Source organism: Helicoverpa zea, chromosome 5 (genome assembly GCF_022581195.2).
Source record: "Helicoverpa zea isolate HzStark_Cry1AcR chromosome 5, ilHelZeax1.1, whole genome shotgun sequence".
Taxonomy (NCBI): Eukaryota; Metazoa; Arthropoda; class Insecta; order Lepidoptera; family Noctuidae; genus Helicoverpa; species Helicoverpa zea.
The window spans coordinates 6,817,887-6,832,191 of NC_061456.1; the positions used below are offsets into that span (position 1 = coordinate 6,817,887).

The 14,305-nt window shown below is 37.6% G+C and overlaps 1 protein-coding gene across 12 annotated transcripts in view; it reads right to left on the reverse strand.

The window, feature by feature from the left end:
* Positions 1 to 14,305, reverse strand: part of LOC124630403 — a 76,013-nt gene that overhangs the window by 14,148 nt on the left and 47,560 nt on the right. For 11 of the 12 annotated variants that reach the window (XM_047164296.1, XM_047164295.1, XM_047164292.1 and 8 more), the window contains exons 23-30: positions 11,550 to 11,829; positions 11,297 to 11,428; positions 9,478 to 9,660; positions 8,517 to 8,717; positions 4,007 to 4,231; positions 1,989 to 2,175; positions 1,471 to 1,585; positions 177 to 331 (exon numbers count right to left, since the gene is read on the reverse strand). In XM_047164296.1, the coding sequence (XP_047020252.1) occupies positions 177 to 331; positions 1,471 to 1,585; positions 1,989 to 2,175; positions 4,007 to 4,231; positions 8,517 to 8,717; positions 9,478 to 9,660; positions 11,297 to 11,428; positions 11,550 to 11,829 (1,478 nt within the window). The remainder of the gene's footprint in view (positions 1 to 176; positions 332 to 1,470; positions 1,586 to 1,988; positions 2,176 to 4,006; positions 4,232 to 8,516; positions 8,718 to 9,477; positions 9,661 to 11,296; positions 11,429 to 11,549; positions 11,830 to 14,305) is intronic. The other variant, XM_047164287.1, reaches the window with a different exon arrangement.

Consider the following 14,305-nt stretch of genomic DNA (forward strand, 5'->3'; position numbering starts at 1 on the left):
GTAGGTATAACATTAATTTCAATATTCTAATTATTCAAAGTTCAACATAAAAGTTTCAAAAATAGATAAAAGTTAAGGACAGCCGATTGATGACAAAGTCAAACAAAAGGTAGATGTTTGCGTAGGTGGTGAGAGTAGTGAAGTGAAGGGCGAGGTGGATGTGGTCGAGTACTCACTCCAGGCGGGCGCGGGCACGATGAGGCCGGATATCATGTCGTCGGAGATGACTGGCGGCTCGCTGGGAGGCGGCGGGCACACGAGGGAATCGATTATGTCGTCGGTGGCGGCGCGCATCACGCCCGTCAGCTCCGGCGGCTCCGTGCGCGACGACCTGGGTATAAATCGCTGCTCAAACCGATATCTAAATAACAATCTTCTTCCCAACCATAAAACGGGATTACTCGATTTACAGAAACAACACGTGATGTGTTTTTTCTGGATTGTATATGAATGCCTTGCTATTGTGTAGAAAGTTATATAACACACAAAAGTAAATAACACTGTGGGCACCAATAACTCGCTTCCAGCGCTAGCATTGCGATTATGAAAATAAAACGAAAACAATTAAGGCAACAACGACATCGCAACTTTGAAATGAAAACGGAATTGAACACCACTTTTATGTGGTGATATTACGTTTGGAAAATACGTTAAGTAAAAGTGTACTTTATTTTGCTTTCACTTTTTCCTTTTCCGTTTCACGTTTCACGATAGCACAGTTAGCTTTGAGCCTATATAGGGTTACATCGGTGTGTAATGTAAGTTACGTAATGCTTTAATTATACGCATAAACTTCACCAGGTTTAACAAGACAATAAAACCGAGCGCCTTCAAGCCGGAAAGGCTTTATACGAGCGGGAAGATGAAACAACTCACAACAATAATAATATCGTGTCGCGAGTGCTTGTTTCGAGATGACATTTGTTGGGAAGCATTATTTGAGGCGGCGCGGGTGCGGTAACGTCGAGAGGCTCAATTGCGGTCGTTCACAATGGCTGGTGCGCGGTGGCGGGCGCCGGAGCCAGGTGGAGGCCGGCGCAGAGCTGCAGGCGGGCACTATGTAGGTCGCAGCGAGCGCTTCAGTAAACTTGTCGCGGCCGCGAAAGGTCAGGTGTATGAGGGCGGGAAATGCCGATGAACAGGCCTTCCACCCTGCCCCGGCTGCGCGCTCTTTAACTTCCGTTTTATTAGGTGCTAGGCGCCCGCTTTCCTGTTTGTCAGTGGTACTTCGAATCTCGCTAAATGGGAACGCTGTTCGACCTTTTATATTAAGAAATATTCTCGTCGGTATCTGCTATGAATAATTGTATTTTAACGACCTCTCGACGCCGTGCTTCTCGATTAATGAACTCAAACTGTTTCATTGATGTTTCATGCAATTTCAGGAAATTTTGATATAAATTTAAGGATGCAGATTGTTAAATTTATTTTATGGCCATAAAAGTACACCACTTTGATAGGTATAAATACCTCATCATCATGACGAGGGACAGTTCCTCTTGCAAAACGCTCTCCAGGTACATCATATCTAGGTCAGATACGATCGCTCCGTTGATCACCATTATTTCGTCGCCTTTGATTATACCTGACAGAAAAATGAAAAAGACTGTACTTGGAATGATTGTTCATATTTTTTTCAAATATGGGTTGAACGTGGGTTGAACAGTATATTACAGAGCAACGTAAATTAAAAGTTCAATATCTACTACTCTATACAATTCAAATGTTTCTTATTGCTCTGAAATACGACCGGACGTCATTTAAAAATGCAGATGGATTTGAGACAGTTATATAGAGTAAAAGCAGCGATGAGAGTATAAAATGAAAGAGAATGCGGCTAGCTGGCGCGTTGCATAAAATATATTATGCAAGCTACAGATTTCGTAGAACTTTTATCACAAGAAATATTATGATGTATTTTACTTATAAACTTCAGCGAAATGCAGGCGGTAAAGATGGAAATATAACGTGAGGCGGCGATAAATTACCATTTTGCATGGCGACGCTCTTGTCTTCGACACGGCTCACGTAGCAGCAGAGCTCGTCTTGTCGCTCGGCGTTCTCAATGAGCTCGGCTTCTACGCTGAAGCCCCACATCTGCTCCAGCGTCGTGCGTTGTAATTCCACTTGATACAGGATCTTGGCGCACACTTCAACAACTTCGTGTGTGTGCAACTATATAACAATCAATAGCAATGTTACATGCTACGTACTTGATGATTGTCTAATAATATAACTAAGGTACAGTGTGCTTAGCATTTTGCTAATTCGAAGCGAAAAGAAAAGCTGAGTTCCATTTGGAATTATTTACCGTTTTGCTCAAATACAGAACTGTTAAAAAGGTCGGGTTTCTCGACCGTGGTCAAAAACATGTGTCAAGTAGGATTTGCAAAACGACACGCTTCATTCTCTAGTGCCATAAATGGGCAAAACAAACAGCTACCACCGAAGTTATAAATATGAGACATAGGTCTGTTTATTTTGAAGACAAAGTGACAACCCGTCCACATGGAACACGGTCGGAAAATTGATGATGGGCTTACTCGGTCCTGTGGGACTAACTAAATAATTAGCCGGAGGATATTCTTGAACAATTTATGTGAATATGACTGAAAAAGGTAACTTTGAATACCCATATTTTTTTCGAACAGCAAAAAGAAAAATGTATAAATTCATTTTATAAAATTTACATTTTCCTACTTTAAATAACTTTTCCGAAGTTGTGACTTTTGCATTGTTTGTTCGTGGAGCACGTACCCACCTAAGTATTGTAATTTATTCGTGTGAAAGTATTAAATTGTGGAGTTCTTTTCATAAAGAGCCGGTAATTTAATAATTAAGTAGACATCTTTATAGAATACAACCTACTAAATGTACCTACACTAGACACAAAGACAAAATATGTTTTTTATTATGAGTGTGACAGACTTGAATAGCTTTTTGTTTAAAATCATGATAAGGGGTAGGTAGAATATAATCCTTGTACTGTCGGACCTCAATCAGTGTAAGCCTTCCCCGCACAACTACAACGCCTTACTCTAAAACACAATTAAGGAGATTAAGCTACCGACTCTGAAGATTAAATATTATATGTGACATGAATTTCTTAAAACTGAGCAAGGCCTTAAATAATTTTCTATATCTTTTGTTAACGTTAAGTTTGAACTTGCAGAAATGCTTTGTAACACGTAAGAAGAAACGAAGAAACAACCCCAAAAGCTTTTACAACAATACAAAAACCCAAAGCATCAATATTTATTTGTTTGAAATCATTTTCGTCCCTCAAAATTTTGTTGTGTTCAGTTTTACCGTTTACTCAAAGGATTACGAGATATCCTCACAAATAGAATTCGTTCAAACAACAAGCAAAATGGGATTTAACTTCGTCATATGCATTTCGCATTCGTTGATCCTAAAGTAACAGTAATATAACTTTTTGATAACCTTTCCACGCTGTGTCGCGTGAAGCCTGTGACGGAATGGGCTCTGTCAGACCCTACTCATGTCAACCTCGGTCACAAAACATTTTATACTTTTATTTTCACTTGCACGAATGTGTACCTCATATTTATTCTGACTTTACAGTAGCCTCACGTTTGTGTCAAGCACTATCGTGATTCTAATTAATGAAAAGGCTATCTTTCATATTTGTTTGTGAATACAAATTATGTAGACGAGTTTTTGCCTAAGCGAGGAGTTGATTTTGTTTTTCCTGTTTGTTTTTATTGTGTACGTAAGTTTAAAAGATCGTCATTTAAAAAAAAAAAACTTATGTTCAGTTTTTTAACAAACTATTAACATAAAAAGTAGGTAACTTAGTTCGAAGCTAGTAGCTACTGCCTGCGTTGGAAATTTTATAAGTTTGATACTTCTTAAATTTTTATTATTGTGTCGTAAAGTTCAAGAAATTATTAGAAAAATGTTTTTCTTTGCTTATGAAAAACTTTGGAATTTTCAAGATGCTGAAAGTGGTGGAGAAGAGTTAGGGAAAGATATTTTAACTTACGTAGGTTTCAATGAGATCACTGCGATGTGGCACGAAATAGTTGTGATCTTCCATGTCACGCCTCTTCTTGACCCTGACGAAGTGTTCGAGGGCGTTGAGCGAGCGTCGTGCGCAGGCGGCGGCGAGGAACTCCTCGACGGACATGCCCTCGCGCACGCCCACCGTGGCCGTGGTGCCCTCCGGCAGCGACACGCGCACGGCTGCCTCCCCGTCCTCGCGGGACATCTGCTTCCAGCATATCAACATCGGATTGTACTACGTGTTGCATTGCATAGCCACTTTCTTTTTTCTAATCAATTATATCATATATTATTTCAAATGTCAAGGATTATTAATGTTGATAAAATCAACAAAGGCATCATTAACAGACATCGTCAAAACCTACCCTCAGCCATTTATAACTTCTCAATATCACAAGTTCCTAGAAGGATGAAAATAGTTTCGGTATGAAATGAAATTCGAAGACGCAACTTAGAACAAACGAAATAGCTAAACTAAATCAACACTTCAGAGCAAATCCCTATTTCAAATTAAATTATAGCGACTCATGGAGAGCAAATCTCGAGCTCCGCTCACTAGTGCCGACAGTTCTATTCAAATAGGGCTATTTGAATAGAAGTGTCAAGACGGGCTTGGATTGGACCTACAAGAGTTTTATTTATAACATAAGTAAGTAGGTACAGTCAGCACCAAAAGTCGATGAACAGAATCAACATGACAAAACACCTGTTCACAATAAAATGCCATAAGTTATAGTCGCAACTAGGAAACAAAATAGACTGTACACCAGAAACTTACAAAAGTCATTAAACACGAGTATTTCAAAAGTATCTTTGCACTAGTATTCCTAAAGTCGCTGCACACCATCTATCCAAATGTCGCTGAACATCATTGTATCAAAAGTCACTAAACAGCAGTAAATACAAAATTAGGTTAACAAAGTATATTTTTAATGTTGCCGTGTGTTAATGTACTTTTGACGCTTATGTTGTTCAGCTACTTTTGGGACAGTACTTGCATGACCTTAATAATGTATGTTAACACGTTAGTATCTATTTCAATAATTATAATAATTATTTTGGAAATACACTCTTTTGCAAAAAAAGCGGGCACCTCGTTGCGAAATCTTAGTTTTAAGGACTTTACGTGTATTTTAAAGGGTTTTAATGATTGTAGTATGTTTCTAGCATCCAAAGGGTTAGCCAAGCATGCGTGAGAGTGTATTCTAAATTTGAATTTTGTACAATTGCTAAGACATTGGTTAAACCTTGTTTTGGACTAATTGCTGGCAGAAAGTTCGTCGGTGTTTTGAAAAGTTTTTGAAGTGATTTTCAAAAAACTGATAATGCAGTTTTAATTAATGATTAATGTACCTTTTTGTTAGATAAAACATTTTTGAAAAGCTATGCGTATTTGATAAAATTTTCACCTGCTCTAAATGGGCTATACTGATGATTGATGGCAATGGAGTTTCGGTATTTTAGTGCAAAGCGTTCTACTGTTTAAATATTGTCCCCACGTGTTTTAAAATATCGCTTTTTCATAATTAAACACTATTTAGAGGAGTGTCAGTACATTGGGCTGCGACAAAACCAATTTAAAGTAAGCAATGCCGATCGCAACTCGTCTCCTATCGTACTTTGACATTAAAAAATACCAAATTTTGTGATAAATGATAAAATTAACCACATGAAAAATGATGAGGAGGGTTTAAGCTATCTAAAAAGTCTAATTATTGCCGCGTTGAAGCTCTCTATAACTCCATAGGTATCGGGTTACTAAACGATGATTTCGCTGAAAGGGAGTCAAGAATTCAAAAGTATTGACCAAACGTATGTTTCTTAAGAAATGAGCATATAGCCAATTATTGTTATGATTTAAGCAGTAAAGTGCTGTAGATGCTAGTAAATCTCGGTACAGGCAAGTTTATTTAATAAAATGTCAGTGGGATGAAAACATGCTATTTGAACGCTCAGACTCATAGATCTTCGGAGGTCTACGGAGTTTCCCAAGAGACGAGGTTGTTTGAAAATCAGTGATTACGAGACCTTAAGACCTCGTGCTCACAGTCTATGCGCTATTTTCTGTATTTTGTAGAATTTCAAGATTTTTAAAAATGTTAAAGGCCGAAAGGAGACGAGTTGTGATCGGCACTGCTTACTTTAAATTGGTTTTGTCGCAGCCCAATGTACTGATACTCCTCTAAATAGTGTTTAATTATGAAAAAGCGATATTTTAAAACACGTGGGTATAATATCTAAACAGAAGAACGCTTTACACTAAAATACCGAAACTCTTAACATTGCCGTCAATCATCAGTATAGCCCATTTAGAGCAGGTGAAAATTTTATCAAATACGCATAGTTTTTCAAAAATGTTTTGATCTAACAAAAAGGTACATTAATTAACACTGCATTATCAGTTTTCTGAAAATCACTTCAAAAACTTTTCAAAACACCGACGAACTTTCTGCCAGCAATTAGTCCAAAACAAGGTTTAACCAATTTCTTAGCAATTGTACAAAATTCCAATTTAGAATACACTCTCACGCATGCTTGGCTAACCCTTTTGATGCTAGAAACATACTACAATCATTAAAACCCTTTGAAATACACGTAAAGTCCTTAAAACTCAGATTTCGCATAGGTGCCCGCTTTTCTTGCAAAAGAGTGTATTTCCAAAATAATTATTAAAATTATTGAAATAGATACTAACGTGTTAACATACATTATTAAGGTCATGCAAGTACTGTCCCAAAAGTAGCTGAACAACATAAGCGTCAAAAGTACATTAACACACGGCAACATTAAAAATATACTTTGTTAACCTAATTTTGTATTTACTGCTGTTTAGTGACTTTTGATACAATGATGTTCAGCGACATTTGGATTGATGGTGTGCAGCGACTTTAGGAATACTAGTGCACAGATACTTTTGAAATACTCGTGTTTAACGACTTTTGTAAGTTTCTGGTGTACAGTCTATTTTGTTCCCTAGTTGCGACTATAACTTATGGCATTTTATTGTGAACAGGTGTTTTGTCATGTTGATTCTGTTCATCGACTTTTGGTGCTGACTGTACATATTGCTTCATGTGAATAGATAATATTATTATTATAATACATTATTCCACCACGAATTTACCCGAACCAAGATCAAATTATGAAAAGTATTTTCTAATTTGAGTTCAGAGTAAGTTCAGAATCTAAGCAAATATTCCATTACTCGCAATAATAGTGTACAAGTTAATAAATCCACCATACATGGTAGATACCATGAATAAGGCAAATAATAATCCTTGTCTTTGTAACAATTTGTACAAATGTTGGATCGGAAGATAACTCGTAACTTTGTCCAATCTGCTTACACATAATTTTGTGATTACGGTAGGATTGCTGAAACAACAACATTAAGTAATGACTGGCAGTAAGCGGAGAGCGGTTTGTCTCGAGTAATAGTCTTTTTTCGTGACGTTCTGTATTACGACCTCGCCAAGGATTAGGGGACACGCCACATCGGCATTTCCAATTCGGAAGCTTTGTTGTGGCTTTTATCTTACTTTATTAGTCCACATAGATAATGTAAAAACGTTCGGTACTTTTTCAGGCTTCTTATTTTACGCTGTTCGTATGGTTTTTTACTTGTTTTTTGTTGGGAGCTTTCAGATTTTCAAATGACATCCCAACGTTCGGATCGACATTTACATCCATTTTTTTCTGTTCGTGCTCTTCTATAGCTAATAAATAGAGTAAATGATTACGAAAGCACATTCACTAAATGCGAGTCTGTATGAAGCACGTTTGTACACTTCCAAATGACTCCGCTACCTGAGGGAAAAGCGCTCACGTATATTACTTACGGCCATATTCAGTAATACAACTGCTTTTATAGGTCTATAACGGAGTAGGGGTGGATTTATTTCTAACAACTTACAATTATAACCTTATTAAGTTATAAGATTTTTTTTTGAAAGCAGTATGTTTTGTGTGCTTACTTCTTTTTGTGTCCCGATGTTCCTGTATTTTTAATCCCTAAGATACCTATATGTATAAGCTATTGATGAAAGATGTTGCTCGATTTGCAGTTGACGATTCCGAAAAAAAATCCCCATCCAAAGTAGCGGACGAATTAGAATACTTATATTAATTTACGGCCATTTGGGTTTATGCGAGTTGAAGAGCTACTACACAACCGTAGCGGTAGCACATTCTACGGAACATTTAATGAAAAATGTCAGGTGGGCACTTAAATAAAATGTCCTTTTTCAAGTACATATTACTTTGAAGTTTGACTTAGCAAAAGTATGCCTCCATGTGTTTTTTGAAATACAAAAAGCTAAAAATATTTCTTCCATTTTGAAAGAAAAAGGTGATTCCTGTTTTTTCGTAGAGATATAGAGAAAATACTAGAGTTATTTTTAAACTCAAGCTTATCCGTAATCATCTGTAAAATTTTATCAGTGTTTTAATAAATAAGGATATATTTATAGGATAATATAATTAACACTTGCCTGCATGGAGCGCCTGCTGGATCCAGAGTTGGAACGCGACAATTGCGGTGCGCGCCTCTTGGTAGCGCCGCGCCCGGCCAGCAAGTTGTTCAGCAGCGACGGCGACCGCGCGCAGATAAACGCGTGGAAAGATGACACCGTGAACACTCCCAGCTTGTTCAGTGTACTCTTTGTGCCACGGGAGACGTGAGTTAGCAGCGACTGTCACAGATATTTCTATTATAGTAATCAACCTATTATTTCAGTACAGCATTTTTTATCAAAATCACTGAACCGAAAGAGGAAAATCCTTAGTAAAGAAAATATTAACATTTTTGGCTTCAGACATCAGTGTGTCTTGCAGGATCATAAAATATTCACATAGGTATTTCTATCCTCAAAGGATATTGATATATCCGTTAATCAAACCCATTTCTGTGCAAAATTGTAAGCAACTTTTATTATTCGCATGTTGGGGACCATTATGACGTCCCGTGACATGGGTCGCGGCGTAACAGATTCCAACCCCGTTCCCCCGGTCAACGGAACTGTCAATTTGATAGCGAAGCCAACAAATTTCCTTTCTCTGTCACCTCGATGAAATCACTTGACAATTTCAACACCCCTCTCTTGTCTTATTATCGGGTGATAAATTACGATCAGCGCGTTGTTTTCGTAATAATATTTGGTACACAGGATTATTAACGACTGGTGAGCAGCGTAAATGAAATTCAAGTGACATGATTCATCGTGGTGACCGAGGTGAGTATACATGAGTAACGTTGAAAGTATATAATATAAAAAGAAAATTTTGACGAAACTTTCCATGTACCATAGTTGAGAATCACCGGAATAAATCCAAGCTGAGGCCACAGACAAAGTTTTTGTGGGCCGACGACAATAAAAAGTTATGGAGATTTTACTACTTCATTAGGTAAGGTCACTTTTGCGAGCAGTAAACTCGATTTCGTTAACCATTTACCTTGGGATTGGGGAGTTCGCCGCTCTGAAGGCTCGCCATGTAACAACGCAATCGGAATTGCTCACAGTGTAGACGTTCAAGGTTTTCTTCCCACTGCAGCATTTGGACAGCCAGTTGTGCCCGAGTCTCGGGATCAGAAACTACTGACTGTTGCAGATCTGCCATATGTTTAAGCTTGTGATCCTGTAATTGTCCAGAGCGTTACTTATGCAAAAAATGTGCTACTTACTGACGACTGGGCTTACGTTAAGAGTGCATGTGACGTATTTTGAATAGTCCGAGCGCGGTCGTCTAACTCGCGCCCGAGTATGACGTGTGCTATGAATATTAATAAGCGCGTGCTTCCACCTGCCTGTGATAACTATCACGGTGATAAAATAGATTGTTTCTAACTATAACCATGTGTTTCCGACCTTAATTACGGTACCTATTTTGAATATTTTGCATCACAAGAAGTCATCTGAAATTCATAAAGTCATACATTTTGTAGCTTCTAATTAAGATAGTAAATTATAACAGGGTGTCTGAGCGCCGTTCCTTAAAAGGTTTATTATCGTTAAGGTAATTGGTTTATTGAGATAATTTCAAGTAAAAAAAAAATCATTACTAATAAATAATTACATCTAAATTGTGTGACCTCCTTTATTTCCCTCTTAGCCAATGCAATTCTCATCAATGCAACCAGACAATCGCATGGTATTTGCTTCATTTCCGTAACAGTTAATCGAAAATACATGTCTGACAGAGCGTATTCGTATGTGGTAAATATGGAGTAGTGTGAGGTGGCCACAAAGGCTTTGATGCGTGCTGCGGTCACCCCGTGCGGGTCAGAAATTGGCGCGATTTACACGAAGAACGTTTCGAACCGCACGCCGCCGACTCGGCTCGGAGCTCACATATGTGTTCTGTTAAATACATAACATTGAGAGTACCTAACGGAGAAGAGGTTTGTGCGTAGATTTGCACCATCTTCCTTTAATCTGGACTACTTAAATTGGTATAAAAGTATGTAGTAGTATAATATCGATACCTCGTTTGCATTGAAATGCATAACTTACAAGTTATATAAAGTTTGTCTTAACACAGTTTCGCTCAAGTAGACGTGATGCATTCACAAGATTTGTTATTCAACTAGGATTAACGACGTGAAGGTAGGCGCCCCATGAAATTGCTCTTTGTGATTATGTAGACATAGCAGAGTGTAGAAATCGCTCGACGAAAATACATTCATGGTAGTCAAACAATGCTCTGTTGGTTTAGGTCATGCGATGCGCTGTTTGGGTTGAGCAGTGTATAACTTCTCCGGGAATTCACTTTGTGCTATAGTGCATTTTCATTTTGTTTAGTCGCGATCAATATTAACCTAGTGTTCCGCTTTATCATAGAGGCTGTTTTTAATATCGTGGGGATTTCAATATGCGTGACATCTGCAAGTTTGTGTCCTTTTCATACATTAATTCTTTTAAATGCGTACAATACACACGTGGCTCGCAGGAAAGTAGTAAGGTGTCTCGGTATATGCTTATATTTTAACTTTCGTTGGACGGATCAAAAAAGTAACAAACGAATATAATACCTAATAATACCTAAGTCAGACGAAAACTTTATACCTAAAATTTTAAGAATCTCATGGGTATTGTAATAAAACTATTGTATAATGTAAAATGACAATCCACGGTTGATGATCGTGGTAAAATCCTATTTTTAGAAATAATGTTATGAAAAGTAATATATAGGTATAGGGTAAGAAGACATATCATCAACCCTGAATAGTTAATGGCAGGCCAATGAGCATGATTAATGTATTATATTTACTTACAGATTCAATCGCCTTCTCAAGGCGATATATTTCTTCTTGAAGTAAATGAAGGGTCCCAGTCTTTCCACGGTGACGTGCGAAGGCAGCAGCACATGCACTATGTATGCTATTCACCCAGTTTTCCAGTTCAATCTACGAATTAATATATTTGTTACTTAATTTACCTATTACGAATTTTTCATGATGATTTAAAATCAAGATCACTAACAAGATCTAAAAATCTTCACAATAAATAGGTTAGTTGTTTTCTTACCTGACACGGTGCTTGGAATAAGTATGCATCGCCAAAAGCAGTGCTAAGACAGAATATGTAGTCGCGCTTGGGGTGCTCCGGTATCGGCTGCATGATAGCTCCATCAACTATGATCAAATGTTTGGGAGCGGCTTCTACAGAGCGGCCTTCGCGGGAATCACAAGGGTAGAAGAGCAGTGTAGTGCCCTTCAAGCATACCCAGTACCCCTTCCAGCCACGTTTGCGAGCCAATTCTATCTGATGCTTTTTACGAAGCAGCCACTTCTTCACACTCAAAAACCTGAACGAAACGAAAAGTGAAAAATGTCAAAATTTTGTACTAATTGCTGAACTACAAACATACGAGGACATATTTTATAGTCTATTTAATCACATTGATTTATGAATTAGCTGATAGCAACATAATTAAACGTGAATTTATGTGAGGAACGTGAATTTATCTCGATATCAGTAGCAGGTAGCGCGGCTTCGTTACAGTAGCTAAGTCGTGGCTTACGCCTCGTAAGTTTGTTATTAAGTTTACCAGTAACGGGTGACAACGCAATTACACGTGACGACGTAGACAAAATTGTTTTACTGGTTAAAGTGGCGTGTTTTTAAGGCATCTGATGAAACCTTATTATAATAACGTGAAGTTATCTAGTTTCGGAGGAAATTGATTGCAAATAAGTTTGATTACCTTTGTGTTTTGGCGAGTTGGCGTCTACCAGTGTACCAAAAAGTATTATCTGAATTATTGTAGGTTCTTCACACGGAGGAGAAAAGACTAGCGGAGATGCCCTAACGAAAAATCTCCTAACAAAGCAGCGCGCCAAAATTCGGGTGAGCGGGGGACGAGGAACGTTACTGTCTCCACCCGTGCTCCACCCTTATACGCCTTTTATGGGAAGCCACCCATTTTTTGTAAATCCATCTAGCGTGGAATAGGATGATTAAAATCTAACCCTAAACTAACATCGACCACTAGTGACATACTCAAAAGTAAAGTAAATACTCAAAATTAATAATTCTTTTAAAATAGTAATTCAATTAGAAAGTTTAAAGAAGCATTCATTTGAAATGAACGAAGAAAAAGAGAGAGATAAAAAAGTTAGAAAATTAATTGTTATATAAGTATTATTTTGTGCAGAGAACTTGCCCCACAACAATTTATTTACTCCTCCAGAAATGAAATAGGTTTCTAGGAACTATTTAACGGAGACTCGATGAAAAATCATTTTTATTCACCACGGGTCTAAAATACCCCCATGGTGTAATTTAAGTATCAACTTATGGCATTGTGTTAGTTCGTCTACTAGCCACTATGGCATCACAAGCACGAAAATTCGTTCTATTTGTTCTAGAACCGTGCTGCGATGACTGTTGTTATTTTCGATGTTGCCACATTACGAAATTCACCAAGAAAAATGGGAATTAAAATTATAGGGACAGTGTTTATCAAATTAGAGTTTTCACAACTGTATCATAACGGCGCATCCACTAAATAAGTAGCAGACTTTATGTGAGTCGGATGTTGCTCTGAGTAAAGGTACATTCAAAAAGTATGTACGGCAAGAGAGATATACCTATGTAAAACATTGCTGATCTATTCTAATATTATAAAGAAGAAAACTTTGTTTGTTTGTTTGGTTGTAATGGATAAACTCAAAAACTACTGGACCGATTTTAAATATTCTTTCACCATTAGAAAGCTATATTATCTGCAAGTAACATAGGCTATATTTTATCCCGGTGCGGGCAGTAGCTCCCACGGTACGCGGGTGAAACCGCGGGAAAACGGCTAGTGATGAATATAAATAAATATACATAGTTAGAGTTATGATTAATTTTAAGATAATTGCAGCTTTTTTAAATAAGACCTTTTTTAAGAATGGGTGATTGCATTTTCGATGTCTGGTAGCACTTAATTTTGTAACGGGTCTCTCTGTCTTGATGAACGCAATTTTACTTCAAATTTACGTAAGTCGACTACTTACCGAAAGATGGTGTTTTTATAATATTCAATTTTCATGATAATATATCATATGTTTTGGTTTGTAAATAATCTATAAAAAAACTTGTAGGATGCAAGGAAAAATGAAGCTGCTTTTTAAGGCAAAAATTGGTACCAATAATATACATTGATACAAGATTGATACGAAAATAATACAAATTCACTTAGAGGTTCTAGAAATGCAGCTATTCGACGACAGATGTCTCTAGCAAAAAATATGTTTTAAAGCTAAAATATTACTTACACGTGAAATGTTATCCTATGGTATGTTTGAGTTTGGATCCTGAGCAATTTCTACAATTAATGATAGCGCATTTCATCGTTTTAATCGAGTAACAAATAAAATCTGTTGAAATTGTGGTAAAAATACAACTATGACAAGATGTCAGTTTGATGTAAAGGACGGTATATGGGCGGTGTCCAGCCACGCCTGCCGTGACGTAGTCGTGACGTATTTGACCTACCTGAAGGCGCGTGACCTACCTGCGTTAGGGCATCTCCGCTAGTCTTTTCTCCTTCGTGGTTCTTCATTAATATAGACGTAATGGCTTCAATCCACTTACGCCTAAATTACTAGCCTATACAATTCACCAATGTGTTTCAAATTACAGTAAGCAGGTTGACAAGTCCGTTCTGCCAAATTATGTGAATTCTCATTTTGTAACTGGACAATCCATCAAAAGCCTGCGTGCTGCAGAGGACACGTCCAGAGAGGACACGTCTGTCTGTCAGTCGTGGACGATACAATGTCAGACTTTATGCA